The 18,099-nt window shown below is 32.8% G+C and overlaps 1 protein-coding gene across 1 annotated transcript; it reads left to right on the top strand.

Moving 5' to 3' along the window:
- Positions 1-2,589: 2,589 nt before the first annotated feature.
- Positions 2,590-6,161, top strand: LOC101267576 (uncharacterized). Its single transcript, XM_004250670.5, has 3 exons — positions 2,590-3,194; positions 5,469-5,726; positions 5,818-6,161. The coding sequence occupies exons 1-3, from the start codon at positions 2,811-2,813 to the stop codon at positions 6,004-6,006; spliced, it is 831 nt and encodes a 276-aa protein (XP_004250718.1). The 5' UTR covers positions 2,590-2,810; the 3' UTR covers positions 6,007-6,161.
- The last annotated feature ends 11,938 nt before the right edge of the window (positions 6,162-18,099 follow it).

Below are 18,099 nucleotides of genomic sequence, written 5' to 3'. Positions count from 1 at the left end.
GTTGAGGCATTTGGTTAATAGCTATGGATCGACCTCTAATATCACCTTCATGTATCCATGTTGAACAGACGATTGCAGTTCATATAAAGTTTTCTGACTTTCAGCCTGGTTGTTATAGTGACAATTCCCAAAGGAATTCTGAGAGCATACACCAAATTTTCTTGTGTCTGTGAGTACTGCCCAGGGAACTTGAAAATAATTTTCGAATAAAATTGGAAAATGCCCAAATACAAAGATTTGATCAATGAAATTAGTTCCTCTTGCAATTTTAACAAGAATAATCTGCAGGTTCTCTTGCAACTAGAACATCTGTAGTTCCTCTTGCAATTGCAACAAGAACAATCTGGGAAAATGCCTAGACACAAAGATGTGATCAACGGTTGTTTTGTACCTGTAATTGTGATGAATTTCTATGTTTGCCTACTGTTTTTCTCAGATTTTATCATTCATATTTGGTTCTGCCTTGTACATGTTTAAGATCATTTAACTTCTACCTCTTAGATTTTATCATTAATATTTGCATATTGGGACAAACATGGAATACATGCCTACTAATTTTCCCAGATTTTATAGTTTTTATACATGTTAGGGGATTATTTAACTGTGAAGCATGTGTGAATCGAACTATGACTAGTGAACATATGAAATACATGGTTCTCTAATTTATAAGTTAATTTTGAATGTGCAGGGAAATGCCGCTGATTGAATTTGAGGACAGAAGTAATTAAACTTGATTATATTATTGAAGTGAACGATAAATTTTTTTTGTACTATTATTGTTAATGTTTGAATACATTTGATTTTGTGGAATGTATTGTTAGTTGAGATTTTTATAACATTACTTTCTAAGTAAAAGACATGTTTCATAGTTATATTTGAATTATATAATTCCTGATTATGCGTAAGCTTATTTTGTGCTTTAGATCACTTTCATATTAATTTTGATAATTATTTATATGCAAGCTAAAATTATTATTATTAAAAAATGAAAATTTGGCCACAAAATTTCTAGACAACATTGCAACACTTCAAAAGTATGGCTTATTGTTAATAAATTTTATTTGAAAAGTAACACTTTATAACTGTTGTTGTAAATGATATATAAAAGGCTACACTTTTGAAGTGTAACCAATAATGACGCAAAGGTCACACTTTTAAGTGCAGTATTATCATATAAAAGCGTTGCTAATAAAATACTCCAAAGTGTGACCTTTATACCTCTATGGCCACACTTTTTAAGTGTTGCTGCTTTGGCAACACTGTTGAAGTGTTGCCTAATGTCAAAGGTTACACTTCTTTTGGCCACTCCCTGAAAAGTGTTGCTTAAAGTCCAAAAGCGTAGTCTTTTATAAAAAGCTACATTTTTTGCTAGTTTAGGCTACACTTTACAGGGGTGGCCGTAGGTTTAAAATGTTGTAGTATATTTATTTCCAAAAATAATTTTTCTTGGTTTCTTAGCTTATTCTTAGTTATTTCAAGTTAAGATATGTTATACTAAGTCTCCTCCCAACTGAATAGACATGAAGCTAAAATGCTCTGAACACCGAATAGCTTAAAATGTTGACATGCTAACTATGAAGGCAACATTTATATACAGAGAATGTAACATCCAAAATTTGGAGTATAAATTTCTGTTTAACAGACCTAGAAAGTATAATTCACGAACTAAGAAAATTCACAAAGTAGGATTCTGAGTTTTCTATAAGGAAGTGTGCCAAGTTCCCAAGAAAGATACTATTTCGATTAAAGATTCTTCAACAACAAAAATCACCATGAATCTCCAAGGATTTTAAATCCTAGGTCTAAACAAGTTATGAAGAATCAAGGAACTAACTGAATTCTAGGGATTCAGTAGATGAAAGAGCCCATTAGTGAAATTCAATATACTTGGTGAAATCTCTTGGATTTCGGGACTAAACATCGAAGAACACTCATGCTTGTTCTTGGAAGAGGCCGACTTGCATTAGTTGTACATAAATTATTTCTTATGTATTGTTTGGTCGTACAAAAATATTTGTTTTCTAAAATATACTCTACAATTATGGTGAAAAAAATGTAAAAGTGCTTTTGATGGGTATTTGTGTCTTTAAAATGCTAATGTCATCGTCATGCATTAAATTCATCTGCATTAATATCATGCATTACTGATACATAAATTTATGATATTAATAATATATTTTCCAATACACAATAAAGTGTATTAATTATTGATTGCATTAGTTATACATAGTATGAAAAAAAAGTATCAAACAAGCTATTACTAGTACACAAAACAAATGCAAACCTTATTTTTATTAATGCACTCTACTAAATAATCCCAAAATGTGTATAGGGGGAGGGGTGGATAAAATGGATACCGTTTTTATTATTGAATATTTCTTTTTATAAATAATGGATACCTTTTTATTTGAATAATTTTTAATAACTCATGGGTATCTTTTAATTTTTAAGAATTAATTTTTAGATAAATTTTTTAGTTAAAATAAAATTAGGCTATAAAATATCAATAGTTAAGTCACTTCTTTTTAAATAAACTTGAATTATTTTTTAATCATAAAAAAAACATAGATTTAAAAGAATCATCAAGTGACTTTGTAAAAGCACCATGATATTATCTCTAGAGGAGGAAATAATAATGGTGTTGGATCAAGAACCATAACAAGTTTGTATTTGTATTATAACTCTTTATTATTATCCATGAAAAAAATTTGTGGCCATTGATGAATTGTCACACATACCCCACACACATAGGCACAATCACATTACTTGATTGCTCCATCTCTCTCAATTCCCCCAATAAGCCATAACCAATGGGCACCCTATCTCCCAAACTAGCCACCGGCATTCTCCATTTCCCGTCTCACCGCCACCATCGTAAACTGCCTTCACTCCTCCCTGTCAACTTCAATTCGTCAACAGGAAACAATTTTGGTTGTATTAGATGTAGCAATGTTAAGGTGAAGACAGTAAAATGCAAGGCTACTGACGTTTCAGTTGCGGAAGGCTCATCGGCGGCCAATTGGGTACCTGTGGTTCCGTTGTCAGCACTGCCAAAAGGAGAGAGACGTGTTATTATACAAGATGGGGAAACTATACTCTTGCTTTGGTATAAAGATGATGTTTTTGCTATTGAAAATCGTTCCCCTGCTGAAGGTGCTTATAGTGAAGGACTTCTTAATGCTAAGCTCACTCAGGTCCCCTTCCCCTCTTCTCCTTTAATTTACTCATTTTTTTTGGGTTTATTTAGTTGATGGAAACATATCAGTTCTTATGAGTGGTTATAATTCATTCCATTTTGTTGCTATTTCTGTTACAATCAAAGAAACAAATTGCATGTGTTTGGTATGAAGGAAAATGGTTTGGTGGGAAAAATGGTTTTCTCACTTATATATTTCTGGTGTTTGATTAGTAAGAAGAAATGAATTCATTTCTATGATCAGGAGTCGGGCCTCAAGTCGAGGACGGGAGTTGGGCTTGAGGTTGGGGTTAAGGTCAAAACGGTTTTGGATTGGGATCAGGGATCAGAAACCAAATCCGACTTGGTAATCATGTCCCAGTTGGGGTTAGGTTTCAGATCAGGGTCGGGTGGTAAGGTTGAATGAGAGTGTTGGAAAATGTTTTCGTTACTTTAGGTAGGAAAGCATTTTCCTTAAATTTGAGAAAAATAAGTCTATTTGGTAAACATTTAGTCAGACCAAATATGTGAAAATTGAAATGGTTTCCCTCATACCAAACATAAAGTGAAAAAATACTAAAAATTGTGATCACTTGAACAATTGTGTGAGAAATACTATGGAAGCTTCTAATGTAGTCCTAGAGGACAATTTTTAAGTGGGGCATCATTATTTCTTACCCTCTCTACTGTTGCAAGGTAGTAAGTATTAGTGATTGAAAAACTCAAAAATCTAATCCGATGTGTTAAGAAAAATGTACTTGCCTAACTCAACCTCGAAAGTTCTCATATGCTGTTGTCCTAGACCAGAATACAAGTCATTTCTTTAACCAATGTGAGTGTCTAATACCCCATGTATGCTAGATGTACACCTGTTACATTAATAATATAACATGGGAGATAACGACGAGGATTTGTCTAGCTCAAATATCATGCCAACAGAAATTGATCTTGGACTTAGTTCAACCTCAAAATTCCGTATCTTCAATCAATGAGACTTTTAAGAGAATGCTAATTTGAGGGGCTACTATATTTCTTGTGGAAGTTATTGATCTTCTCTTCACAAGGTTGGTTGAGTGGCCAAGTATGGAGGAGCTGGAAATATTATTTACTTTTAGGATTTGTTTTGTGTGGAACATATAGCCCTCTTCCAGCTAAATTCAGTCACTCAAACAAAATTTTGCACAGCGGTGTTTTTGTGTATTACATTTTCGTACGTTTGTCTGCAAGACAAGCTGTATTGGAGTAGCGTTTAGCACCTAATTTCCTTTCTATCTCCCTAATATGAATTGCAAAAGAGGCCAGGAAATGAATTTATATTTTAATTAGGCACATAAGTGACATATGGTAGTCAGTTAAGTGATTTGTACATAGTGAATGTATGGGGCACCTAGGAGCCTGTTAATTTATTTACAATTATTTCTTGAGGGGGCAAATTGGAATATATTAACTGATATGTAAATGATTTCCATAAATTGAAGGGAATCCTTGGTGTAATTGGTAAAGTTGTTTCCATGTGACCAAGAGGTGAAAAATTCGATCTGTGAAAACCTCTTGCAGAAATGCAATACAGTAGGCCCTTGTTGTTTAGCCCTTCCCCAAACTGCTACATTGCGGGAGCTTAGCGCACCATGTTATCCTTTTTCATAGATAAACAATCACATGACTAGTTTGTTTGGTTGCTACAATTTTTGGTGAAGGGTGCAACTTCGGCACTATGTAAATGTCATGACATAACTAACATTCTGTTCCAATAGAACTTTTCAGCCTAAATATATAAAATGTTCTGAATTTAGTGGAGGTTACAAATTCATGAAATGCATACATGTTGCTGAAAGTTACAAGAACAAATTGATTAGACAACAGATAAAATAAGATACGGTACAAAGTTGGCAAACCATTAATTCATTTCATTTACGTGGCTTCTGCTTGAACGATGAAATGCTACATTTTTGCAAAATTATATAACTAGCCAGTAGCCAGGATCTCGGCCTTACCAATTTTTGAAGTTCGACTTAACATATGCTACTAAATTAAGGGACTATTATAAAGCACAAAAAGGTTTGCTTGTTTGAATGCACTTGCTGCTGCATAGAGCTTCCTTTTCGTGTTAATGTTAGAACTCATGTTGTTAAATAAATTGATGTTATTCTAAATGTGTCTACTGTCTGATATCTATTACTACGACCATGATATAGATCGTTCATTTCTCCATGCTGCATGAACATGCTGACAATATGCATATTTGTTTCTGGATTGGATAATGTAAACGTCCATAAATCTCAAATTCCTACAGGATGGATGTATCGTGTGTCCTACAACAGATAGCACATTTTATCTGCAAAATGGAGCCATCAAAGAATGGTATCCGAATAATCCTGTGCTGAGAGTCCTTACTCCCGCCTTGAGAAATTTGTTTGTTTATCCTGTTAAAACCGATGATGAGAATATCTACATCAGCACGAGAGGTGGAAAAGTTGATGCTTCTGCAGAGATTGTTTTCAGTGGAAAGGCTCAACCTGGTGTAACAGCAACTGACGTGAATGTAGACGAGGTAATTGAACCGACTTAATCTTGACTAGTTACAAACTTGTCCTATCTAGTAAATAACACATTCTGATCTTATTCTCCTTGTACGCATTTAGGTAAGAATGGTTATCGACGAGGGTCAAGAGGCCTTTGGGTTCACCAGAAGGAATGAACTGATAAATGGAAAAGCAGCAGTAATTGGTTTCCTATTACTGTTGGATTTTGAACTCTTGACCGGCAAAGGTCTTCTCAAAGGAACAGGGTTCTTGGACTTCATTTACTCAGTTTCAGATGCTTTCAACTGAAACTGTTTCGCTTAAGGAAATTCTTATTCCCCGTCCCTCTTTTCCCCCCCTTTTACTATTTCTCTGAAAATGCTTAAACCAAATCAAAGAACTGTTGATCTTTGTATATGTTGTCCAACTTTATAGATTAGTGAATTATATAGACCTTTGAACAAGATACTCGTTGTTCCAGTGCAGAAATTCTTCTGTTTCTTCTGTAGTACTGCTATGCAGAGTTTAACCTCTAAACAATGACAAGGACGGTGAAGAATTTTACACTATTTGGCAATCAGAATGACAATTACAGCCTACAGGTAGGTAGTAACTTTCAAAACAAGATTTGTTAGTTGCAACAATTGATCAATAATAGGCTAATAGTGTAAACCAGTTTTTACATTTTGAAGTGTTTATATGCAGAGAATGCAGAGTTGGCTTGGCTTAAAAAAGTAGGGGAGACCAACTTTTAATTTTTTGATTTATTTTAAGTCATTTTTGACTCTGTCAAACACTTACTAACTTATTTTAAGTCATTTTTGACTTATTTAAAATTATTTCTATATTTGTCAAACAAACACTCCTAGAACTCAAAAACTAACTTAAAAGTAGATTTGATCAATATTCCCCCCTTGGAAACATTCATCCTCGAATAAAATATAAAAAACTGAGTATGGAGGGAAGGAGCTGCAATCCCTACCACTAAGTGCTAAAAACTGATATCTAATTGAACGCAGTTCCAAGAACATGCAAATATTCATGGTTGCTTCTGCTTCCCAAGTAGCTCCCGACACGGATTGACTACTCCACAAAAATTTTTTCGAAGCGATTTCCTTATTCCTCAATCTATGAACCTGAAGGTAAAGAATTTTAGCTATAATAAGTGAGACTATCCTTCACAACCACGATCTCTAATGGTACTATTGATGCATGAGCACCCACACACTTCTTTAACAAGGAAATGTGGAAGACTTAATGAACCGCTGCTAGTTCTGCTGGCAACTTTAACTCATAAGCCACCTTATAAATCCTCTTCAGGATTTGTATGGACCTACATATCTTGGATTGAGCTTCCCTTTCTTGCCAAATCTTATCATCCCCTTTATAGGTGACACCTTTAGGAAAACACAATCATCTATTTCAAACTCTAAGTCCATTCTCCTCACATCTGCATAGGACTTCTTACAACTATGAGGTGTCTTTAGTCTATATCTGATAAATTGAACTTTCTTCATAGCTTTATGAACCAAATCTGGTCCAATCAAGGCTGCTTCACCTACTTCAAACCAACCAATCAGAGATTTACATCTACGCCCATATAGTGCCTCATAAGGGGCCATCTGAATGTTGGAATGTAAGCTATTATTGTAGGCGAACTCTGTGAGAGGTAGGTGATCATGTCAACTTCCCTTGAAACCGATTATACAAGCTCTTAACATGTCTTCTAAGGTTTGAATGGTACGCTCTATCTGACCATCCATTTGTGGATGAAATGTTGTACAAATTTACCTGTGTACCAAGACCTTTCTAAAATGATTTCCAGAAATGAGATGTAAACTGAGAACCTCCATATGAGAAGAAAGACAGAGGAACCTCATGTAACCTGATTATCTCATTAATGAAGAGTTTAGTCCAATCCCCTATTGAATCTGTAGTCTTGACAGCTAAGAAGTGAGCGGACTTGGTAACTATGTCCACTATCACCCAAATGAAGTCATCCTGACTGGAAGTATGAGGTAAACCCATAACGAAGTCCATGTTTATCACTTTCCACTTCCATGTAGGAATGTTAATATACTGAGTCATACCTCTCGGTATCTGATGTTCTACCTTAACCTGTTGACAATTAGGACACTTAGCTACAAAATCTGCTATGTCTTCTTCATGCTGTTCCACCAAAAGACTTCTTGTAGATCATGGTACATCTTAGTGGCACCTGGATAAATAGAATATCTAGAATTATGGACTTCTTTAAGGATTTGCTGCCTCAACCCACCCACATTAGGGACACATAGGCGACCTGATAACCAAGCACACCATCTCTTCCTTTGGGAGAAAACCTCTACTTTCTGCTGATGAAGTGCACCTTTCAATTGAAGTAATATAGGATCACTATCATGTTTTTCCTTAACCTCCACTACCAATGAAGATTCAGATCTATTCTGAACTATCACACCACCATCTGACATGTCCATAAGACCAACTCCTAAGCGAGAAAGTCGGAGAAAATCTTTTGCTTATTCCTTCTTTTCTTTCTCAACATGTGCTAACTACCCATAGATAGTATGCTGAGAGCATCAACCACTATATTGGCCTTACCAGGATGGTAAATCACATTCATATCATAGTCCTTGAGAAATTCAAGCCATCTCCTCTGATGAAGATTCAACTATTTATGGGTGAACACATACAAAGGCTCTTATGACTTATGAACATATCTACGTGAACACCATACAAGTAATATCTCTTAATCTTTAGGGAAAATACTACAACTACAAGCTCGAGGTCATGAGTTGGATAGTTCTTTTCATGGACCTTAAGCTGTCTTGAAGCATAAGTTATGAACTTACCTCGCTGCATCAACAAACAACCTAGTGTCACTGACTCAGAGGTTTCACTAAATCTCCATGCAACACTTGACAACTTACTCACTATTCTTTCAAGATCTCTTAAGCTCAAGTAATCCTTTAAGACTAAGATCGCTAAAAGAATGCAACGAAAGACTTAAAAAGTTTTGAAAAGTTTGGAAGAAGGCTGTATTATCTTGGAAGACTGCTTTAAAACTTGAGTGATGATTTACAAATGAGAGACCCTCTATTTATACTACTTCCTAGGGGGCTAAAGTGTTAAAAAAAGTACTACACAAATCCCTACATATTTATAATTTAGTCCTTATTCTAGAATTATCTACAACTCTAGAGTATTCCAAGGATTTATCAATGTGATTCCATAACCTTCCTTGGGAAATATCCACGATTCTCTTGAATATTCAACTAAGGACTATTTTTATTCCAATGTAAGCCTTCCAAGGAAATATTTAGAGAGTTCTAGAGTCTTCCATAGACCTCTACACAACTCTAGTTTCTACCCCATTATATTCATGTTTTATTTTGATGGAAAGGTGGCGGGTCATGACACTCTCCTCCACCTGATGTTGCGACGGCTGGGTCTCATGGCTGCTGCATGAACAACCGAGTCTTGTCTTTTTATATGCACGATTTGTAGTCCATCGACTTGATCAACACTCTCCCAAAACTCTTTCAAACACTTCTCTATCTTTTCTAGCTTGATCTTATGATATACCTCATTCCTAGGAGGCAAGCGCCTTGGCGTCTTCTTTGGCATCACAACATTGTTCTTTTCTAGAACCTTCACCATGCATGGTCTCAATAACTTTTTAGCACCATTTTCTTCTTTTGAACTTGCATTGTTGTCTATAAGCATCGACTCCTTCTTCTTAGGGCTTCTTACGAGCTGCATGTCTATTAGGCAGACTTGATCTTCCCTCTTCGTTACCATAATGAGGGGCACCATGCATGATCCTCGTTACTCTATGATCAAGAGTTATTGGAGGTAAGGATCAATCACCGCTGGACACTGCTAAAAGAACTCTTGCCCAAGAATTATGTCAAAGATATCTAAATGAGCGAAGGTGAAGTTGGTCTTATCTTGCCACTCGTCTATCGTGATACTTACTCCTTGTGCAACTCCACACACGGGAGTCGGTGGTGAATTAACCGTCTTGAGCTGGGCGTTACTTGGACTGTAAATCATTCCTAACCTTGTCATTGTTGCCTTGGTCATGATATTAGCCTCTACATCCGTGTTGACCATAGTACACGCGGGTCTTTCATTGATCGTGAGGGCGACATAATATGATGACTCTAGAGCAACTCCTATTCATAACACGGCGTACTCGATCTCAAAGAGGTCTTATACAATCCCTTATCATATCATCATTACATAAGACATTGAATAGTGCAGAAAATTTAAAAACTTTAACAATCAACGCCAAACTCTTTCATATATGAAAATAGAGTATGTAGACTTGTCTAATTAACCATCTAGGTTTAAAGATTAAAATCTCAACATAGGGACCTTTGCCCTTACAATCGAATGTATAATAATACAAAGTACAATAAATGTCTAGTACAAGATGGAAAGAAAACATAAAGTGTCATGATGTGCTTGGAACTTGAGGACATACCAAATGGCCTTGGGAAAGAAATCCAAGCTTTTATTCTTCTTCAATAAGGACCCACTAGCTCGAACCTACACTTAGTAGAAAAATAGAAGTAATATCGGTTAGTACATTCCACTTGTTCTAAGTATGAAAACCATGCAAGTAAGACTTTTAAAACATGCACAAAGTGACCTTTAGTTTAAAACATGCTATTTCAAGTTAAAAGCTATAATGCACATTCAAGGTATACTTAATCAATCCATACCCTGAGATAAAGAGACATTCATGATCATACAGACCATTTCATAGAGTTATAGTTCATATCTTACATACTTGAGTTCATTTAACATTTACATCATAAGACATAAATCATAATCGCCTTTCAAGCTCACTTGTGCAATGTACATATGAAGTCTCATACCCCCATACATACTAAGTAAACCATAAAGAAATCATAAGCATTGTCACATACTTCATTAGCCATCATAATAAGTAAACCCATCATAACATCATTCATAAGTAACCATGCATGAAGAATTCTCACAAGAACCCCTCTTAAGACCCACTTGTGCAATGCATAGGTAACGTCCCATATCATCACCTACACTAAGTACTATCCCTCAAGAAACTTGTTACAATCATGTTCTCATCTTCATCCATATTTTAAACATTTGGGAAACTTTGACATAACCAACATAGACTATGTGACATACATGGAATCTGGTGTTAACCGCTCACACCAAAAGGAGGGCGTCCTACTTGCCAATGTAGGGCATAACATTCATGATACCATCTAGATGGATCCACTAACTATAACCTATGTGGGAATCATAGTTAAGGGATATGTAGACTGTTACTATAAAACCTTATCCATATAAACATATGGGTTTGAATCTCATGGGAACATTGGGGGAAACTTATTTCCTTTGTGAAGTGACCCCTCCCATTCATATCCTCTGATGCTAAGCTCAATTCGCCTTTATAGGCAATCTTTAGCATTTACTTAAACATTAGTTCATATAGAATACCTTAGAGACTTAATCCCTCATATATCATTTAGCTCAATGGTTACAAGATGATAATATCCTTTCACCATATAACTAACATTATGTGAGAATGCATCTTTCATATCATAGTCATGTAACGTACATGAGAATTACGTTAAATTCAACATAACAACACATTCACCATCATCTTACTACATTTATGTTCATAGCATAACATTCATAATCATACCATATATACTTGCTCATGCTTAGTGTTATAGGGAAGAGGAAATCATAATTCAACTCTATCACACATACATCAAATAAACACCCTTACCAAAGTTAAATCAACAATTCCATAAAAACATATTCATAACCTTGAAAGCCCTCACCCATAGCCTTCAAGATACCTTTCAAAATTTTACCCTGAATTCATAATATTCATCCATAAAATAGGTGAACATCACAATACAATAGTTAATTATATTGAAACATACTTTTTTATAACCTCCAATCATCATCCAACTCAAGTTAGGGTTTAGAGTTGAGAAAATAGGAAGATTCATGGGTCTTTTGAGAATTTAGTCAAAAACCATAAACAATACTTGAATCAATCCATAAACATCCATATACAACCATAAATAATCAATTAAAACAAATCAAGTTTATAAGGATATCTACGAATTTGAGTAAAACCTAACAATTTGGGGAATTTTTAAAATCCAACTTAAAAGGACCTCTTGGGGAAAAGGATCCCAAGAGTAAAGAGCTTACATACCTTGTTAATCATTAAGGATTGATGGAGGAAATTCCAGTTTTTTAAGACCTAATTGAATCTTGATCTTCTTCTTTAATGGAGTTCTTAGATGAAAGAGAGGTTTGAGAGGTAAATTGAGTTTTTAAGTTGTGTTTATGAGTATAATTATAATTACTTAGGTTCTTGGGTTAGGGTCTTATAGTTTGTTTTAGAAAGTTAATTAACTAACTAACCATACCATTTAGACCATAGTTAAATAACTAACTGAAACTAAGAGCCTAAGCTAAAAAATGAAATTTGAAAATGGGTCAACACATACGCCACCACCTACGGACCACAAGTGGTGTTACTGTCCCGTCCTTCACCCTCCGTTGTTTGGTTCATAGGCTCCCTTTTTGGGAGACAATGTCACCACCACTAAGTATCCACACACGATCATGACCTGCTGTCCGTTGGTTGGCTTTGTAAGTAGTGTTGTCTTTTGATATCTTTTGGGTCCACATTCGGGTCCTCCTCAAGGACTTCTAGGGTGGTCCTTTAGGGGGGGGTCGTATCTAGAACTTTGGAACCTAAACATATGATTTTACATATTTAATTTTTTTTACATGATTAAATAATCGTACGACATTGAACATCCCTTACAACACCTAAGAACACACTAGTTCAGTTTCACTAGTTTCCGGGTGTCATGATCATCTCTTGACACTTATGTACTAACACCTCAAAACTAATTTAGTTACATTAGATTAGGTTTATAAACAATGTTTTTACCATTTTCAAGTCATTATTAATCATGTAAGGATTTACCTTAGCTCACTAGAACTTTGGGATATTACATTATCTCTCGCTTGTGAACATTCTTCGCTGAATGTAAACTACTCTAGATTAATAGCCCAACCATCATTCATACCATAAATGAACTAAAACTTTAACTTCACAATTCATCATAAACATTTATTCAAAGAAGAAAACTTCAACTCCAATTAAAAATATATCAAAACAAAACTATGAAGTAGGAATTACATCTACAAACTCGATATGCATACATTACATGATATATCATGTTCGTAGGAGGAATTTCCTTCTGTACGTAATGATAAGTTCAAGATCACAACATGGATTCAAAATGTGACTTTATTGAACACAATTAAGCATATTCATGAATTTCACCTCATAAGTCAAACATGCAATTACCATTTCCATTTAGAAATTTCAACAAGACAAGCACATAATTCATGAGAAATTTCAATTTATGCAATACATATTCCTTCACATGGACTCACAACACACAAATAAAACCATAGCAAAAACTCATACAATACAATACACATAACTCCCAATTAACTACAAACTCAAGATAAACTACTTACCACAAGTTTAAATAGAAGTAGGAGGGAAAAAATGAGCATAACGGAACATCATATCGGTCTAGACCTCCCAAGTAGAACTCTCAACTAGATGCTTCCTCCATAGAGCCTTAGCAGAAGCTACATCTTTTTTCCTCATTCTCTTCACTTTTCGGTCTAAAATCTCAATCAAAACCTCTTTATAATCAAGGTTCTCATCAACTCCTAAAACTTCTAAAGGAAGGATAGATACCAGATTACCTATGCATTTCTGTGACGACCCTCAAAATAAAATAGGACAAGCTAGAGCTTCATATATGTTTTATGAGTTAATAATGTGCTAAAATAATGAAGAATAACTTTATAGCTCTGTTTTGAAGGTTTGGAAGTCGAACATCGACGAACGAAAAAGACAAAATTTAGTTATATGTGTGCTAATGTTCCTTTGCATTTTTATGTGTTTTGATGTGTTGTTTGAAGTCTAAAATGAGTTACAGGATCCCTGACATCTAGATGCTCATGTTTAGGGTCGAAGCGTCAGGGTATGACTTCCCATGGACTTAGTGTGAGTTGTTCATTTTCTATATTGTATGGTTTAACTTTTTCTAACCATTTTATTCCTAATGTAATGTTCTGGTTTCCTTGATAAATTTTAAATGGTAATATTAACGGTATTCCTCCTATAATTATTTCCTTTTCTGTTATTTCTTCATTCGTATTTATTATCTCGCTAGGTAGTCCGAGGCATAATTGCCCAGTTTTTATAATTTCTTTTTCTAATACTAATTCTCTTATTATGTAATTCTCTTCTTGTCCTGTATTTATTAAAATTTTATTATCTTCTTTGGTCTACTATTCCTGTTATAAAATAATGATATGTTGTTATATCTTCTAATAAATTTTTCAGAATTTCATAGTTTCTTCTAGATGTACTCATTCTTGATGAGGTAGTTCTTGTCAGTGTATTTGGTAAAAAAAAAGTGTTGTAGGCCAAAAATAAAAAGAAGAGGCCATTATGTAAAGTAGTAATAGTATTGTATTTTGTTGTTTTGCGTCGGCCAAATAAAAGAAAGTCATATGTAAAGAGTTGTGTCGACCATAAATAAACTAAAGACCACTGTCATATAAAGTTTTTTGTTTTTTATCGTCGGCCAAATATAATTAGGCCATGTGTAAAAGTAAGTGTCAGCCACTTATATTGGCCAGATATGTAAGTTTGGTTGTATAAATAGAGGGTTCTTCCCTCATAAATAAATAAGTCACATTAGATTAAAAACTCTCCACACTCTCTCTAAGATTCGGTTTCCACCCCCCCTAAGATTGGTATCAGAGCTAGATAACTAAAATAAGCCATGGAAAACAAAGAAGAATCAAAAGATTTATAGAAACAGGTATACTTATTTAAATTTATGAGTAGCTAAACTGATTTATTCCTGATAATCTCTTGTTGATTATAATTGTCTATTATGTTTTAATAATGTTATATTAACTATCTTTAGAAAGTTTGCTATAGAAATATTCTACGAATAGGTATACCCAGACTATGCCATCCTAAGGTTGAAAAACCGACAGGCAAGAAGACCGTTTAGGGGAGTAAACAAAGTTGAGGCGCTGTTAGGGTAACTGACCAAAGAAGAAAACTGTAGTAGTGACCAGACGAGATGATTATTAAATAATTATTATTACATAATAAATAAGTATAATCTATTAAGAGGTTGGAAGGAATAAAATTTTAGCAAAAATATGATTAAAATGAGCTCCTACCTATTAGATGATGTTAATTATAAGATATTAATGCTCTATATATTGAAAAGTCTGAATACTGATATAAAAAGAATAATTTATGATAAATTATTGATATATGATATAATTGAAGAAACAACTCAAGGTTGGGCTGAATTAGTTATACCAGATGACTTTGAATTAGATTTATATGATGATCTAGAAATATTCAGAGATCAATGATAAATTATATGTACCTACAATATTGGAAAGAAACTAAAGAAAACATAGATCTAGCAGAAAAATTATTAGTTGAAAATTTGTATAGTACTTAAGAACCCAAGAAAGTGAATATCTAGAATATATTGCAAACAACGCAAATGAAATACAACGATTAGATCTACTTAAATAGGAATATTATGAAAAAATATTTTATCAGAAATATGAAAAATAATACAACATCAAGTAAAGTAACTAAAATAACAAAAACCAAGGTAGAAAGAAAAGTACTAAAGATATGAAAAAAATTAAAACCTTTATACATAGAATATGAAGTATCACAACTTACTAAAACAAGTAATGATAAGACAAATCATTTGATAAACATAATTTCAAAAACAGAATATAAATATGTTTATTATTTGAAAAAACAATATGAACAAAGAAATATATAAGCAACAACTGATAAAAAAAAATAGATGAAAAAAAGACAAGAACTATAACATAGGAAAGAAAGATTAGAAGAAAATATGTTGGCAGGAGTATGTAAAAAATCAATATTAGTACAAAGAAAAGTTATATTTATGTTAGAAATACAAATAGATTGCCTTGAATATAGGTTACAACATAATATAATTTATAAATTATAATGAATAAAGAAGAATTTGCAGTAGACGAAAAGACATATGAAAACCAAGATGGATTAACAATAAAAATAATATTTTCAAATTTAGGAAGAAGATATAAAAAATAGGAAATAACTTATATTTAATGCTAGAAAAAGAAACAGCGAAATTAGAAGATAGTCTAACAGCTATGATAAGAATAACAAAAGAAAATAAAGAAATAGATAAATCTAAAGAAATTGAAAAGATAAAAATGCAAGCAAAGCAAGAAGTACAACATCTAGAAGAAATAAAAAATAAAAGAATATGTGAGTTAGAAAAAGAATTAGCTAAGTTAAAATTATTATATGAAACTAAACAAAAAGAGAAATAGATAGAAAAAGATAAAGAGCCCGAATTAACTAATGAAATAAATGAGATGAAACAAAAATTAAATGAAAATCTTGAAGTAAATTAAATAGACGAAAATGAATCGGATACAATAAATGATCAAAACTCAGAAATAAGTGATATAAGTGAAACATACAAAGAAATTTTAGAACAAGTAAATAAACCGAAAAAAATTAGAAATAAACACAGGAGATATGAATCGACCTAGCACATCAGGAGTTAAAACCCCAGATAATAGTCCTAGAACTACTCCTAAATGGACACCACCAACATATTATACAAAAAATTATGAACAATCAGATAGAACAAACGTAATATGGAATAGCAGATTAAATAAAAAATGGACACCTAAGCCAATAACTGAACAATATAAATTTTTAGACTTAGATTGTGTTACAGATATAAATAATGCAATATTACTATGGACAGGAAATACATCTAAACAACTAATTGACAATAAAATAACAACTAGAGAAACACCAAGATACATAGAAAGAACATTTGTAGGAATAACAAAATTATGGATAGAAAATCTACCCCCAGAAAGTTTAGAAACACTTAGAAGTGATAAAAAAATAGATGGATCTCCATCAACAACAAATATAGATATATTAGATAAATATGAATTAGCAATAAGAAATGAATTTGGTGGTATGACCACAGATATAAGAGAACAAAATAGAGAAAAAACAATAAATAGGCAACTTATGACAAAATTAGCTATATGTAAAATGTGTTACACGAGAATACACATGTGCATTTAAAGAATATTATTACAAAGCAAGATATAATATGAATGAAGCAAAAGAAATAAGACAACTATATTTTACAAAATTACCAGAACCATTCAGTACAAAAATAATTAAAGATTGGAATGATGAAGGATTAACAGATACTTTAGGATCTAGAATAAAATTTTTACATCAATGGTTCATACAACTATGTGAAAAACAAAAACAAAAAACAAAAATGGAAAAAGTATTAATTAAAAATTTAGCCTGTTGTAAAAATAAAATAGCACCACAGTTTGGATGTACAAATAAATACTATAAAAAGCAAAAAGCTAGAAAATATATAAATTATAGAAAAACTTAAACTAGGTACAAATATAAAAAATCAAGACAAAGATATTATGTGAAAAATTATAAAATAAAAAGACCATATAGACCAAAAAGAAAAATATCACAATGTACTTGTTATAATTGCGGAAAGTTAGGACATTTAGCTAGAGATTGTAAGCTACCTAAAGATCTAAAAAGAAAACAAATTGCAGAAATAATGATAGATAATGATGAATATATGCAAATAGAATATGTAGACTATGAGTTAAGTGAAAATGATAGTATATATGAAGTATCAGATATAGAATTTGAAAATGAGGAAGAAAATATTTATATAGATAATGATGAAATAGAAGATGAAACATAATGACTGAAGAAGACATAAAAATAATATCTAAAGAAGATTATCAAAATGAAGAATTATCAGAACAAAAAATTATATTTGATAATACAATTTTTGAACAAATAAAAGGAAAAAAAAATTAGATTTAAGTGTTGAAAAAGTACTTGAAATACCTACTTTAAGAAATTGGTTTAAAAGACAAAAAGAAGAATACTATGTAGTTAGTCTCAAAGAACAAATCATAGATTGCAAATATACAAGAGGAAAACCACATATACCTATACTAAGTAAACAAATAATAAATAAAGAAATACAAGATATAAAAGCTAAAACACCTATAAAATATGTACATTTAGGAGGAACAGAAATAGTAATAAAAGCTTGTTTTAGAGAAGGAATAAACACACCTATTGAAATATACTTAGCAGATGATAGAATTATACACCCTATAGAAAAAAGTGTAATTAGTGCAGTAAAAGGAAACTTA

The sequence above is a fragment of the Solanum lycopersicum genome, chromosome 11 (genome assembly GCF_036512215.1).
Source record: "Solanum lycopersicum chromosome 11, SLM_r2.1".
In the NCBI taxonomy this organism is placed as follows: domain Eukaryota; kingdom Viridiplantae; phylum Streptophyta; class Magnoliopsida; order Solanales; family Solanaceae; genus Solanum; species Solanum lycopersicum.
The sequence above is the reverse complement of the archived record's forward strand: the minus strand, read 5'-3'. Positions and strand labels throughout refer to the sequence as shown.